This window comes from Oreochromis niloticus, linkage group LG15 (genome assembly GCF_001858045.2).
Source record: "Oreochromis niloticus isolate F11D_XX linkage group LG15, O_niloticus_UMD_NMBU, whole genome shotgun sequence".
Lineage (NCBI taxonomy): Eukaryota > Metazoa > Chordata > Actinopteri > Cichliformes > Cichlidae > Oreochromis > Oreochromis niloticus.
Genome location: NC_031980.2, coordinates 5,548,828 through 5,564,465, shown reverse-complemented (window position 1 = coordinate 5,564,465; position 15,638 = coordinate 5,548,828). Strand labels below are relative to the sequence as shown.

Genomic DNA, 15,638 nt, shown 5'->3' with positions numbered 1-15,638 from the left:
TTGAATCTTGATTATTAAACACAGAAGGGTAATGAAAGAGTTTTTTGTACCTCTCATATTGAAACAAATCCCTCAGAATACAGTTCATTAAAATGAATAAAATACAAATAAATATTATTAGGGTTTAAATCGGAAGAAGTTCATCGCTCAACAAAAGCAGAATTAAGTGAGCCTTGAGTTGAGGAATAATTAAAAGTCTAAATCAGTGTTTTCCCAAACTTTTGGAGCCACGGCATATATTTCACATCAGAAAAATCACGCGGCACACCACCAAACAAAAATTTCACAAAAAGCATATTGATCATTTTTCCCCGCGCCCCAGGTATAGCGGGATTGGCTCGGTTTGTCCGTAGTATATATTTTTTGCTTTCTTCTGACCACTATGCTAGGGTCTTCATCTGGGTCAGAATTTTCTCCAGGACATGTCTTCCTTTAATTTTTAATTCCCAATATACTATATATCATGAAATCTATTAGGGCTATGCAAATACATATATAATTTCATAAATTATAATATGCATAGGATGGCTCCACTCAATTTGGTTGGATTCCTTTATTGGACTTTTCAAGATTACATTACTGAGAAAATCTTTTAATCAGGTTTCAGGTTTTAATCAGGTTTACCCCCCTTTTTTTTAACTTAATGAATGAACAGCTTAGCCAGTACAGCATGCTCATGTTAATTTTCCTTTATTTTGCTGATTATGTGTGTATATGTGTGTGTTTAAATTACAAAAAAGAAAGATAAAAAGAGAGAACTACTGCAGTGGAAAGAAGTATTTTATTTTTAAAAGGGTGGGCCTGAAAGGAGTTATTATATAAAGCACAAACTCTCCAATTATCAAAGTGCATGAGTAAATTACAGATAGCCTCTGAGGAGAATCAGTAAAGTAGAATAGCAATTTCCTCAAGTATGAAATTAGAAGTAAAGCAGCTCTTAATGATATTACTGGAGAAACTGAAATCTCAGTATGATTCAAAGTACCATTTGTCTTTTTTAAACACTTTTAGAGCTCAGTAACATCTCAAGTGTAAAAAAAACAAAACAATAATTTATTCAAAACACTAAAACATCAAATGATTAACTTTTGTTTACTAACACTTACATTCCTTTTTACAAAACGCATCCTCTGTCCAAAAGCCCCTTTTAAGTCTTACATCTCCCATTAAAGTACTTTATTAGTTTTTCCCCCTTATTAGTTTTATTTTATTTTGAGTGAAATATTGAAAAGCAGAGCAGTTTGTAAGCAGAACATTTGCTGAATAGAAGCAGCATAATGGCATGCACCAGAATTATTGAATCGGTCCCAGCTGCAAGGTCACAGTTCTGCATTGTGACCTCCATGTAGAACATGAAAGGTGAGAGTTTTGCCTTTAGAAAACACTTTACGTGTTCGAGGTGTCTGTGCCAGACAACTGAGGCAACCTCACCTGCCTCCTCTTATCAGCGTCAACCACAGGACGTCTACCAAATGAAGCCCTCTTTCTCTGCCTCGCTCCTGGTCTCACTTTTGTGAGGTGGGAACATACAGTCAGCTCGGTTTGAAAGAGCTCCTGTGTTTTAGGCACGGATTTTTTCAAAATTATGCAAAAGGTATGCCTGCTCAGATCCCAGCTGTAGTCACTAATCTTGAATCCCAATAAAGTATGTCACACGAGAGGTAAACTATTTATTTATTTATTCTTTTTTAATTTTTGCTGTTAGACAATTTCATTATCATGTCACAGTGACTGATACAGGCCGTCAAGATGCCAGTGCTCATATTACAACAGTTGGCAAGTTACTGCTCTGCTTTATTATTTAGTTGTGTGACAATATAATCAAGAAGATATCCGTTAAAGGTGACGGCTCTGGTGTGCAGAGTCTGAGTAGGGGGACAGTGTAACTGATGGTTTTCTAACTGAAACCAAAAAAAAGAGGGAAGAAAATGCATTTAGAGCATTTTTTCACTACAAGTCAGGGTTGAGAGAGAATCCTCTGCAAAAAAATAAATAAATACATTTGAGTGGGAGGTGCAACCTTTGAATTTGGTGGTGAAAGATGTTTTTTCAGGTAAGCTCGACACAGGGGCAGGTAGAGACCTGGTGGATAAGTCTTGAAGAGAGTGCATCAATCAAATAAGTACTTGCAGGATGCATGATGTGGCAGGACAAAACACACCAAGGCCACGGTACTACCTGAAATCACTCATCCCGTGATAGTGGTGGTGGTAGTATCAAATTGAGAAGACGGGTGGAGTTAATGAACCAGCAGAAACTGATTTGCCTTGATCATAACCAGTTCCCATTACTTACCATTTCACACATCAGTATCTGGGTTTTTAGATGGCAAATTCTTCAGTATCATGAAATGACACTTTAACTTAATCATAACATGATTGCTAAACATTGTAGTAGGGTGATTTAGTAGGTATTATGGCTGTGGTTTAATTTCATTTTTGACTGAGTGTCCAACTGACCACTTACAGGCCAAATAATTGGGACAGTTTTTAACTTATACTTTAAAACTGTTCTTATACTTAAGCTGCAAACACTAATTTAGCTTTGTACAAGTCAGTTCATACTGTCTGCTGAGTTAAAACTAAAGAAGTTTAAAATTAAAAGAGAAGAATTAAAATATGCTGTCTTATTACTGTTTTGTTTCTTCAGCTGTCATCCTCCTATATTATAGAAGCTTAAATCATTCATCTCTCTCTCTCTCTTTCACTGTCCACAAAGCATCAGCAGCTCTGCAGAGAAGTACAGAGAGCTGCAATGTCAATGTTCAACTGTCCTGTTAATACCCCTCCCCCCAAGGTCCTAACTTTCACGCTAAAACCCTGATACTAGTGTAACGATTATGTGTGTACTATACATATATAGAATCAGGGATGAACAGGCTTAAAGTGTTACTGGCGTTGACATACTGGAATATGGGTGTTCTTTAAATCATGTGAGTAAATGTGTCTGTCACAGCAGCAGCATTATGCTAGCGTATGTTGTTTGTAGTTATATCACATATTGTTGATTTGAAAAAAACCTCTGACCCTCGCTGGTAAACATACTTACATGGTGTTAATGAAATGAACAGTGCTATATTTATGAATCCCTTAAAGCATGGAATGTGCTTTGAGAAGCTACATATTCAGAAATATAACAGGAAAAGAAAAACGCCTGGTGGCCTAGAATGGGAGGACTTCACCAGCACAGTGTTAATGGAAAAGGAGAATAAATGACAGCAACGAATACTAGCAAAACTTGAGTTTGAAAATGGCTGCACCATCTGTTGCATGTTCTTCAGCGTACAGAATTTGCATTCATCAGTGCATATCACATTCAGTGGCAACATTTCATTAAATCCAGTCTTTCTTCAGCTTTTCCAATTGAGATATTGTAATTTTAAAACCCTAAGCCTTGAGGAGAAATCCAGAGAAAGAAATACAATAAATGACCTCTGTTGCCTTTCTGCAGAATTTTAAATCAAACCAGTTTGATTTAAAAGGTTATCAATTCTGTCTAAATCTGTGGGAATATGAGTGCCTATGGCTTAATTAAATCCAAAATGTAGTCATTCTTCAGTTCACTGCACGCATATTGTTCTTCCTCTGAAAGGTCTAACCATTATGACAATGTTTCATGTATTCTAGTGAAATCTTTCAGACATTTCTTTGTGGCAGAAAATGACAGACCAATCTCTTGAGTCATTCCCAATTCAGCAAAATTAAAGCGTTCTCTTTTCAAACTAAAGATATTTATTTCTCAGCTTGGAAAATCTTTCTGATCTATCAAAATCTTCTGGTTCCAAAAACAAGATTGAACATTGTAACTTTCCAGAGTCTGTGAGTCACTGCTTCCATTGGCCCAGAATAACTCAAAAATGTGGTCATGATAAGCAGAAACCTTATCCTTCATTAAAGATTGTTTTTTTTTCTCCTTTGATGTTATATTCATTTGGAATGTCACTAATTTCTGCTAGCAGCATTGGTAAGTTGTGCATTCCATATTAAAGTTTTTCTTCAATGTTAATTTATAAAATGATTTAGGAATGCTCATATATATGTAATATAATATAAGTCGCTCTGCCCTTGGCTGCCTTTTTTACATCATTTAAAGAATGAATCAGATCTCGTGCCACAAGTACTTTTGAAATAAAAGCTCAGAATTTCTCCTTAAAATTGCAAGACAGTTCTGACAGATTGCCACTTTGTGTGTGATAACATGCATGATTAGTATATTTGAAGTTGTAAAGAGTCCAAATAGGTATGAAAGGCACCACTGCAAAGGCAGTGGATTTTTCCATTCGATTTAATAGGACACTAAAATCCTCCTCGAACCACATGGACACATTTTAAAAAAGTATTAACAGCAACATCATAAGTCCTTGGGTGATTGTTAAATGGAAGAGTATGGCAGTGATGTTCTGTCTAATGCAATATGAAGTCACACCCAAACAAAACATGCCAACCAAACTCTGTCTGCATCTGATGATCTTTGCTTCCTGGGATCGTGTGGTATTAAAATGGGATATCAGTTTGATTCACTGCATTTCATGAATTGTTTGGCATGGCCTTGCTCTCTTCCACTCAGCATGCATTAATACATGGCCCTATGTATTATACAAATGACCATTTGGAAAGCCACAGGGTTAGTTCCACAGGAATTATAAAATTAAGCAAACTTGCCCTTGAGGGGGTGTGAATAATGACTGATTTTTAAAGTTGCAGAATTATATATAAGGAATTATTTTTTGTAGATCTTTTAATTACATAAACCTTTGATTTTCTATTAGTATTTTCCTACCCGATGATTATGGAAAACATTTCCACTGCACTTTGAGCTAATACAACTTAGAAGCCAACTTTAATGAACTGTGTGACTACAGGTTTGTTTGTGCCTCCTCCACCTGAATTATCTCCTAATATGAGAGTGTTTTACCAAAACCCTGAGTCTGCCTCGAACCTAATCATAAATACGTCAAATGAGTTTGTTGTAGAGACACAAACGGCCTTTTTAGTTGTTTATTTAATCTTAAAGATCATTTTTCTTTTTTATTTACCCATAACTAGCCACTGTTTAGACAAAGTAGCACACCAATTTGGGTTCTAGGAATAGGCAGAGGAAAAAGCATTAATGATGGTCATCACAGTGATTCAAGTGCATGTTTGCACAGTCTCTACCCAGAACAGGAGTGGGAGTCAGTAAGCAGCAGCAGGCATAATTGGTCATCCTAAATGAGGATAATTTGATATGTGGCTTTCGCTGTTAATTACAGAATAAGGAGTAAAAGACTCTCCTTATTCTTAGTTCTGAATAAGATTCCTGAAAGAGAAACGAAGTAGCACAGGATTTTCTCTCTGCCAGACGTCACTGCTGCTTCTTTAATCCTTGCCTGAATAGCAGTTCAGAGTATTAAAACGTGAATAATGAGAAAGATGCTTCTGCAATGAGTTTCGAGTAATATCAGCCCTTCGGGAGTGATTACATGTTACAAATCTGAGCAGTTTTTCCCCTTTTTCTTTGTTTCTTTCTTTCATTTATTTAGTTATTTATTTTTATGGGCAGACATGTAATGATTAGTCTGTTGGATTTAGGGTTTTTTTTTCCTCACAAAATAAACGTTATGTAGAATTTGTGGCTAGTTATAATACCAAGAGGATGTTCTGCTTTATATCCCATCTGTCCCTCTCCATTACTGTGGCAGTTCTGACTTGACACCTTTTGAATGGATGTGAATATATAATACAGTCATGCCAAATCACGTATTATACAGCTAAAGGCACCAGTGAATCAATTACCTGCTAAATTATAGATGCAAGCTTTTTTACTGTTAATGCAGCTACCGTCTCAGTTGGGGTGACGGTGGTCTCATCCCAACTTGCAGGAAGGTGTTTTGGATGTTCTATATTCTGAAGCTACTTAGATTAGTTAAGACAGCCCTATCCTTTGAATTTTTTCAGGAGTTTCTTTCATTTGCATAATGTAGGAACACAGTGTGCTCCTGTTTGCTGAAATATTATTAGTATACAATATATTTATAGGTAGCTTCTTATTGCAACTTATATGCTTTATACAAAGTTCATGATCCATGATTCTGTATGGTTTTTTTTTTAATTTGTTTGTTTTTTATTTTGATCCCTTCTCCTTGTCATAGAGTTGTACATTTTTCTTTATGCTATGTATGCCTTTTTTTCATAGTGGAGAAGTGATGGGAAAGAGCGGTAGCACTATATGGGGAGCAACACACAGCAAAAGTCCTTGGATTGACCAGTCAGATTCATGGTTCATGAAACCCTGTAGGCTACAACTGCACCTTTAAAAAGTGTTTTTTAAAAAAGATCAAATCTAACTTGTACTGGGGTCCCACATAACAAGAATTTGTTATTTTTGTCAGATTTAATCACCAATTTCTGTGCTCAACAGCACAGTTTTGCTTATGCATTTCAACCTGTTTACACAACCTGATGTGAATACTAAGCATGATGTGTAGTGTTTCCCTCTTGCAGCCTCATTACACGATCCTAAATTGCACACCTGTCAACAAGAAGCAACGGGGCAACGAAAAGGAAAAATAACAAATATTTTGTTCATTAATCCAACACAGCCAGTACATCCCCTTATAACTGCAATACATGTTTGGGAGAACGACATCATGAAAAGTTCTTAATACTGAATATCCCTCTTACATACAGGAGTGTGGTCAACCCAGAGTTTGCACACTCAGGTACTGTGTAAATCTTACTAATCACATGGCAAAGATTATATTATTTTTTACTAGCTGTTTCTTTTGTTATTTCTCTGAAACCCTCAAAATCACACATCACGGGCATCTTTTTTTTTTTTACTATCTAAATAAGGATCTGACTGTGAGAACAAGGGTTAGTTAAATGGTTAATGTTAATGGGTACACTGGCCAGGTTAACAGTTACATTAAATATTTAATATGCCAATGCTGCTGAAATGAGTGCTTAACTGACCTTGAAGTTCATCGTTCTATTGTTGCTGTTTGTGTTCAGCTGCTAGCGAGGTGAGGGGCTATGTGCCTACCTGACTGTAAAGTTGAGTGTCAGCTGCAGGTGAAGACACCACTGTTAAGACTTTTTTCCATTAGTACCTAACTCGGATTGGCTCAAGGCAGCACAACTCGGCTCAACACGTTTTCCATTAAAATCGAGTACCGCCAAATGTGCGTGGGGTCGTTATGGCAATACCCCATAATGTCATTTCTATGCGACACAAACGCCACAATGAAGGTGGACATCGAGGCGATGGTATACCTGCTACTCAGTCTGTGGCTCTTTTGTCAAACTCCAAGACCAGAGTATTGTTTCTGTGCAGCCGTTCTCCCCATTACAGAGTTTCATAAATGGCAGTTTTGATTTCTGTGAAAAAGATGCTTTCATAACACTGACTAGCCAATCGGTGGCATGCAGTCTGCTGATGTCACATTTTTGGATCGCCTCAGATAGCTTGAAACCCCGGTCGAGTAGGTATTAAAAAGCACCTGGTACCAGGTACTATGACCTAATGGAAATCCCTAAAAACCATTTTGAGCTGTGCCGAGCTGACCTGAGTAGGTACTAATGGAAAAAGGCCATTAGTGTCGATACGGTTGCTAATGTAATACAATAGTACTTTTTAGTGTTGATTAGTACTGAATCGCTAGTGGCTACAGACTTCTGCTTGTTGCTTTAAAGTTCTTTGTTTTCTTGCACGATTTCTTTTCATTTCACCTGAATTCATATTCGCCACCCGAATTATAAATATTCTGAATATAATCTATTTTTTTAAGCATGTAAATAATTCAGTGCCCTGTGGCTGTTAAATAGTTTCTTTCTACATTCAGACCATCCAGTAGTACTTTACCTTTGCGTAGCCTCACACAATTAATTTCTGTAATTTAAACTGCTGGCTTTTGCTTTTAAAGTAGTTGAAGATATAACATTCATTTCAGCATGTGGTTTAATTTAATTGTCTGTGTTTTTCCTTCGGGACATGATTGTCTTTGTGGCCTGCTCTTATCAAAATGTCTTTTCTTTCATTGCACTGTTTTGGATATCAGTGGAAAAGGATGTATTTAATTTATTCACAAAATAATGGCAGAAGTGCATACTAATATCGGTAAGACACACACAATGGGTTATTTTATAAAATAATACATGTAATGTGTAATAAAAAAAATCCTTTAGTACCCAAATTTGTGAAAATCTTTCCTATGATTTTTCCAAAGATTAAAAATGATCTTGTTGTTGTCAACAGGAATTATGACATTTAGATGACATCAGATCTGATGAAAATAAATCAATAAATAAAACATTTAATTAAATTCTACTGGTTCGAGGGCACATTTCCTGTAGTGCAAATTACACAAGCTTTTGTTTAAGCTGTCACAGCAGAATGGTGAAAGCATCAGTTAGCTGTTCATTAACTGTCAGCCAGTTACCGCATGTTGACAGGATTTACACCTCATAGGAGATATCTGAGCACAGATAGCATCATCTGCATACACAAGTCATTAGTCCTTTCTGCTACTGGAGAGATGAACAATTCATAACAAACCCACATGTACATTTGCTCATTTAAAGTCAGGCAAAAACTACAAAGATATAAAATAACTGTTTAAACTGAAGATATAATCTACAGCATCTTCCAGATAAATATGTCTATAATAAATTATATAAAGGTTTTCTTACTTAAGCATCTCTTATTACAAACTAAAAGCGTGTGGTGGTGTATTTATCTGGAACTCTTCTGGTCTGGGTGTCTGCTTAACTTAGGGCGGGGCTGAGCTTAACAGAGACACAGAGCAGAGAGGTTAAAGCAGCATGGCTCGCTGTGGTGTGGGTGTGTTTTTAGAAAGCAATCCTTGTGAAATAAATGATGATAAATAATGAAATGATTCTATTTCTATATATTTCTCCAGTTTGTTATTTGCTGCTATCTTGCTATTTACATTTTAATCCTACACAGTTGGAGTGGACCACCCATGATTTCATTGTACATGTACAATAACAATAAAGGGCTATTCTATTCTATTCTATTCTGTGATTCACTGTGTTGTTCTAGCTAATGCTGTCCTTAGTCATCATTCACTTTCCAATTCATTCCAATATATTATAATAACAATAATAATCTTTTGTTGGGCCAGGAAGCAGGGGGCAAGTTCAAATACTGTGGTCACAAACAGTATCCAACAGTTTTCTTTACTGTTTTTTTCTGTAAACCCGGTAAAGAAGTTTGCGATCTGTAACGTAATTCGGCTCTTGATTTGATTTCATACCCGTCATTAATTTTGAGAAAAATGCTGTAAAAGATAAAGTCATTTCACTGACAACTGAGATAGTCTTCCAGACAGGTTGGTGGCCTGTTTTACTTTGAAGGTTTGTGATTAATGACCTACCTTCCTTCCTTCCTTAAACGCAGACTTATCTGCAGGTCTGCACTGATTTCAGACAACCTAAATCTTCACCTGCCTGCCTCCCCTGCTTCCTGAACTTTTCTCCCCGCAGTAATCTAAGCCAATAGAATCCCTGGATGATGTGTGTTTTGATTCTCCAAACAGCCAGAAGGCTGTGCAGATATTGTCAGGGAGCTCTAAGGCACAGCACACAGCAGGGCTGGCTCTGCAGAGATTGCACCATAGTGCTTGCTTAAGGCCACAACAGCAGAGTGACATTATGCACTCTTTAAGCTGCATTATGTTCATGTGTTGCAACCTTCTGGTGTCCACATTTCATTATAAAGAGCATGAAAATATATTGACCACCTAGGCAGGGGCCCGTTTTAGCAGCTTTTAACGGCATTGTAGGCAAAGCTTTTCACACAGCGTGGCATTGTCTGAGTGCACAGACAAATTAGAAATGTTTTTCTGCAGCTCAATTACTTTCTGTAACACGGTTGCATTCGAGGGGTCTATTTTTGGAAACGATTAAACCAGTATTTCCCCCGCCATCGGTGGGCAGGGCCCCCATACATCTCAACCACCCACCCGCTAATCCTCATCATCAATCAGGCAACATTGTTACAAGGAGGGTGTGTTATTGAAATTAATTAAAAACTGTTTTGCCCTCAAAGCAAATGTATTCCCAATACTCTAACATATTTACAGAAGCATAACTTTCAATATAATGCTAATGTCACTGTTCTGCACTCTTGTTCACCGATATGAAACACAAAAATAAAGATCAGAAATGCATTTTTAAGTAAAAACTGTACACTCTCCTATCAAGCCAGCCATGTTCTAGGATTGGTTCTCGATAGAATATACAATGTCTGGAATCAACATGTGTGCGATAAGAAAGGTGGCAACTTCTAAAAGTACTTTTATTGCACCATGTTCTTTCACTCATGAGCTTCTGTAACATGAATCAAATGGCTGAACTGCCACCTCAGCATACAGTCAAGTTCTGTAGAGTCTTCTTAATGACCTACTAATTTTATTCAGGTGTGCTGCAGCAGGGACACATTTAAAAGTTTCAGGACACTGGCCCTCTGGGACTGGAGTTTGACACCCCTGCCCTAACCAGACCTTGTATAAAAAAAAGAATAAAAATTGCCACTATAGCTACCTTAAAAAAAAATTATTATTATTATCTGGTCAGATCATATATCATAACAATTCTCACGTATTCTGCCTTCCTTCCCTGACCTTTTGCCTGACATCCAACATCTGTGCAGACATCATCTCTCTTATTGAAATGTTGAGCAAAATTGAACTATATTTATTTGATACAATAGTCAGCCACAATTTGTTAGCCTTGATTGTATTTTTCATTTATTTTCCATGTTCCACCCTCATGCTGGATCATCCTTCAAACAGGATAATGTGGGAAGGATGCAGCTTAATGTCTCATATAGAAACTGTGGCCTCAATCTGAGACTTCTTTTCATCCCTGGAAAATAAATCTCTGTACTTGGTCTTGGCTTCGTCGAAGAATCCAACAACAAAGCCGCGAGAGGAACATGTTTGTGTACGTGCATGCTAGAGGATGACGTAGTCAGAACGTCCTGTACCGACTTCAGAATTGTAACACATACTGATCTTTTCAGCTCTGGATCAGGACTCTGACTTTGCATCATCCTAAACAGTATGCAGATGTATGAGCATCTATTCTCTTTTGCTGAAGGCGCTGCAGTTTCTTGTGAGGAATGTTGCATGGAGCGTGAAATAGTTTCATAAAGCTTTAGGGAGGAGGTGTGTTTGATTCATAACTATTTCACATCTGAAATGGGGTGTACTTTCAACCGTAGCTATTTTTTTCATGCCATCTGTTGTTTAGATGCCAAAATGTAGGAATCTGCATATCTCAAAACTAATGAGAAACTAATGGGCCATCACCAAAAGTCTATAAATGTGAGCTGTGACATTATGTGGAAGCAAATGATCCTGCATACGCTGGTATGTTTTGTTTCCCATTACACAAATGCCTTTTTCTTTCTCAATAAGTGGAGATTCTTTTCCCACCCACTCAACTTGAAAACCAACTCTACCTGTACAAAGACTGCTGTACCATATAAATGAAGTCTTACTCATATGTATTTTAAAGTAAATCCTGTTTTTATCTGCATGTTTGTTGGCAAATTTCATATTCCAGTGACAGAAAAAGTTCCACATGGTTGGACTTAGGCGCCCAAAAATATACAGGATGAGGTGTCTTGGTAATATTACTTGTATTACTTGCATCGCTATGAGTTTGCTATGAGAAATTTCCATCTCAGTAGTTAGAAATTGTTCAACGGTTAATAATGTTTGTGCTTTCACTTAGGATTAGAGGATTTCGAATCTGTTTTAAGAGCGATACCAATATCTAAAACTGATATTGTGTTGTGTAATGTTTGGTTATTTAGTTACTCATTTAACCATTTGCCTGACTGAACATGGATCAGCTGGTTGCTATCTTTTTAAATGTTCACTTTTGGGCTATTATAAATGCCGATACCAAAAGACAAATGGCTAATATGAGCCATTAATGTCAGCCCGTCAATAAGTTGGTCAGGCAACTTTAGTCTTCAACCAAAAACTGGTTAGCACATAAAACAGAGTTCTGTCAAATAGAATCAAAGCTTGCCTACTTACCATGGAAGCTTCATTCTGGCACTAAAAAAGCAAACAAACATTTTTTTTGTCATTCACAAGCCAACACAAATTCCAACTTGGTAGCTTGAAATTTCAAGTTATTTTCTCCATTTGGAGTGATTTTTTGTTTTTAGCTTTTTAAATTTTTTCCTTGCATTTCGAAATTTTGAGATCTTAACTCAAAATTTTGAGATGCAGCGAAAACGTTTAGCAATAAAAATTTTTTGTCTTGTGCGTGGAAAAAATGACCTAAGAAAATTCAGTAACAAAAAGATCCACTCCACTTTCAACAAGAGAAAAATGTGATTGGAACATGTGTAGGGCTCACCACACAGCATAAGGACTAACTGTTCTCACTCTTTCACTTCCTTCGACTGACTTCTGTGTCATTTCCTGAACCAGCACAACCCCAACCTAGCTTATCTCAGTCACCCATGCCACAACTGGTACCCCTGACTCCACATACTTCATGTTTATTATTTTTATTTTTATTTTTACTATTGTAAACAAAGTCACAATTGGCATAACAACCCATCTTGTCATTGGCTATGAGTTGTGACAAAAATATAGCTTTTCAGTTAATGAAGTGCTTGCGGCCTTTTGTGCAGGGGTAGATTAGCTGTTAGTCTCTCCAGTTCTCCAGGCTGTATACTAACTGATTGTTGTCAATAGCCTTAAATTTTGCAAAGCATAAGAGTGGCATCAGTCTTTGTCTGCATTTTGATGCATCTGTCTGCATCAAAAATCAAAAGGAATCAATTCCAGTGTTTTCTCAAACCACCTGTTTACGGCTACATCACTACTGAAACTATACAGTCTGTCCATATACATCATGAAATTTTAAATGGCTACATGTTTTAACCTTAACTGCTGTTTTCTGTGCAGACAGACTGTTCTACCGACAGCGAGAGTGAAGACAACTTCATAGTTGTCCCTCCACGAGATCATCTCGGCCTGGCCATATTCTCCATGCTCTGCTGTTTCTGGCCTTTGGGGATTGCAGCATTTTACTTCTCACAAGGGGTGAGGCCACACATACACATATTAACACAGGCATGCAATGCATACCCTTTCAAAGTTGTGGTCTGTCACACATGAATGATGCAGCATCTGTTTGTCAAGGTCTAGCATGCCCCCACCCCCCTCCCCCAATCACCCACATACATGCTTCTATAAATTCGTAGAGATGGGAACACACAAACATGCAAACACACACATCTATCTATCTTTATGTATGACTCATTACCAAAAGATTAAGAGCCATCACTCTTAAAAAAGGACTGACAGCTGACTCTCTTACTGCAAGGCCAATTTTTACTGAGCTACGCATCAATAACTCAAGGCCAATCTGTAATGGCTGCTTGATGCTCTGTAAACAGGCTGAGAGCCTCCTTTAGGAAGAGTCTATAAATCACTTTCAAGGTTCTATCTGTAAATGCCAAGAAAGGTTGTATTCAAAATAATAAGATGAGAGAGGGGATCTCTGAACTTGTAGACTTTTCAAGAGGGCTGAAGATGAACCCAATTAAAGGTGGGCTGATGTATTAAAGATGGTGAGCCCTTGGGAAAGATGAGCCCTAATTATTTTGCAGACACACTGGCATTCTTTGGGCTGATGCCTTAAAAACGAATCGTGTTTTATTGCAGTCCAGCATAAAAAATACTAAAAATGACCCTAAACAACGTAATCTGAAGCAAGAAGTTTTACTAATATTTTCTTTTCAGTAACATCTGCAATCACAACATAATAGGTATCTAATAGATTCCAGCCAGACTTCCTCCCTCTTTTCAGTTCTCTTTGAAATGACTCTGATGATGTTATGTCAACCAAAGAGCACAGGGAGTGCCTCTTGTCTTGCCGCTAATCAAGTCTGTCCTGTGAATCATCAGCATAATAAAGACAACACATTAAAAGGCTATCAGCACACACGTACACGCACATGCACACACACACAGTATGTCCGAAAATGCATGTAAACACACGCACTGCACACACAAACGTGCTAGAGACAGACAAGCTTTTCATTAAATTGCCCTGCGTCTGACCACAAATTCTTATCAAAAGCTCAAGCATTTAGCTGCCTTATCTTGGGCGCAAGTAGTCTAAGCCCGTCAGTGAATTATCTTGTCAGGAGCTAATTTGATTCTTCCTGGGTAATTATGGGGAAGTGATGGCTGTGTTTAGGGATGGATGATTTTTCTGCCAATCTCCCCCCTTTAGAAGGTGTTTTCCTGAAGAGCTGTCAGGATTTCAAAGATATGGAGGAAGTTTGGGATCACTTAATTTTATAGTTCAATAACCCACTTCACTGATCTTCATTTCATGTCGTTATTCAGAAGGACCAACCTGAAAGTGGTGATTCTATAGGAGCTAGCAGAACACATGTCCGTGTATGCTTATCAGTGCATTTGCACTGCACTGGCCAATAAAGGCAATATCAACTCAGCATGTAGGTAAAATCAGAATCTTTATCAGCTTTTACTTCATAAAGATGTTATGGCTGAGGAATATATGACTCATTTAAAGAAGCCAATAAACCATAACTAGCTGTAGCTGAGTCAGATTTCCTTTTTGGATTGGATGTTATCTAATATAATTAAAGGATCATTTTGATTTTCTGTGTTTTTGTTTTAGACATAGATGCAAATAGCAAGATTAGCAACTGGTCTTCCTAAGCTGTGCAATCATCGCACAATCAATAGTATTATTCTGACTTTGTTAATCTTAGAATCCTATCCTTAGTGACACCAACATCCCAATCCTGCGAGCATTCAAGCGAACCCTGTTTCAATTTCCAAACCTAACCAAACAGCAGTGCAAGCGAAGCAAAGAGCAAAACAAAGTTCCTAAATTCAAAGCCACATTCTTCTGGCTGATTATTCCACTGCCACTCCAAATGAGGACTTTGTAGATCTCAAAAATAAGACAGCTATTTTTCTAAATCTAATATTTCCATGGCACGCACCCTGTGTGCATCTCTGCCTGCGTCATTTGCCGGAACAGCAGTAAGTGATGCCCTGGGATGAGAATGTGCTGTCCAGAACTGATGAGAGAAAACAATAAACAGATGTTGCATTGTTGCCTAAGGTAATCTGTCTGTCACAATGATGTTTGGGGGTAAAAATCAGACAAATGGAGCTTTCAGATACAACAAAGCATGCATTGTGCTTGCTGCTGGGTTGAGGGCACTGTTTTGGAAGAGCTGTGGACCACACAGCAAAATCAGTTAAGTTTTTGAAATTTCCAATAAGTGCATCAAGAAAATTCTGTATATGAAAACTATATTGATTTACCCTTTACTTCAATCAGAAAGCTTCAATAGATCTACTGAGAGAGAATGCTTAAGCAACCCTAAGCCATGCTTATATATATTGCCTACCTACAACAAGCCACCTGACTGAGGCTGGGCAATTAATTGTCTCAAGGGGCCGCTTGAGAAACTGGGACTGTTGTGGAGGGCCGTACCTTCCACAACAGTCCCAGGTTCTCATGTGGCCCCCTGGGAAAATGAATTATCCACTCCTGTACCCGATTGTTAAAACACACCTAACATGCAAACTGGGATGGAAATCAATTTTATAAGAT

At 37.6% G+C, this 15,638-nt stretch overlaps 1 protein-coding gene across 1 annotated transcript in view; it reads left to right on the top strand.

Moving 5' to 3' along the window:
• The window catches only part of syndig1l (synapse differentiation inducing 1-like), a 39,060-nt gene that overhangs the window by 15,344 nt on the left and 8,078 nt on the right, over positions 1–15,638 (top strand). Inside the window, exon 3 of the mRNA XM_003440638.5 lies at positions 12,938–13,075. Within this exon, the coding sequence (XP_003440686.1) occupies positions 12,938–13,075 (138 nt within the window). The remainder of the gene's footprint in view (positions 1–12,937; positions 13,076–15,638) is intronic.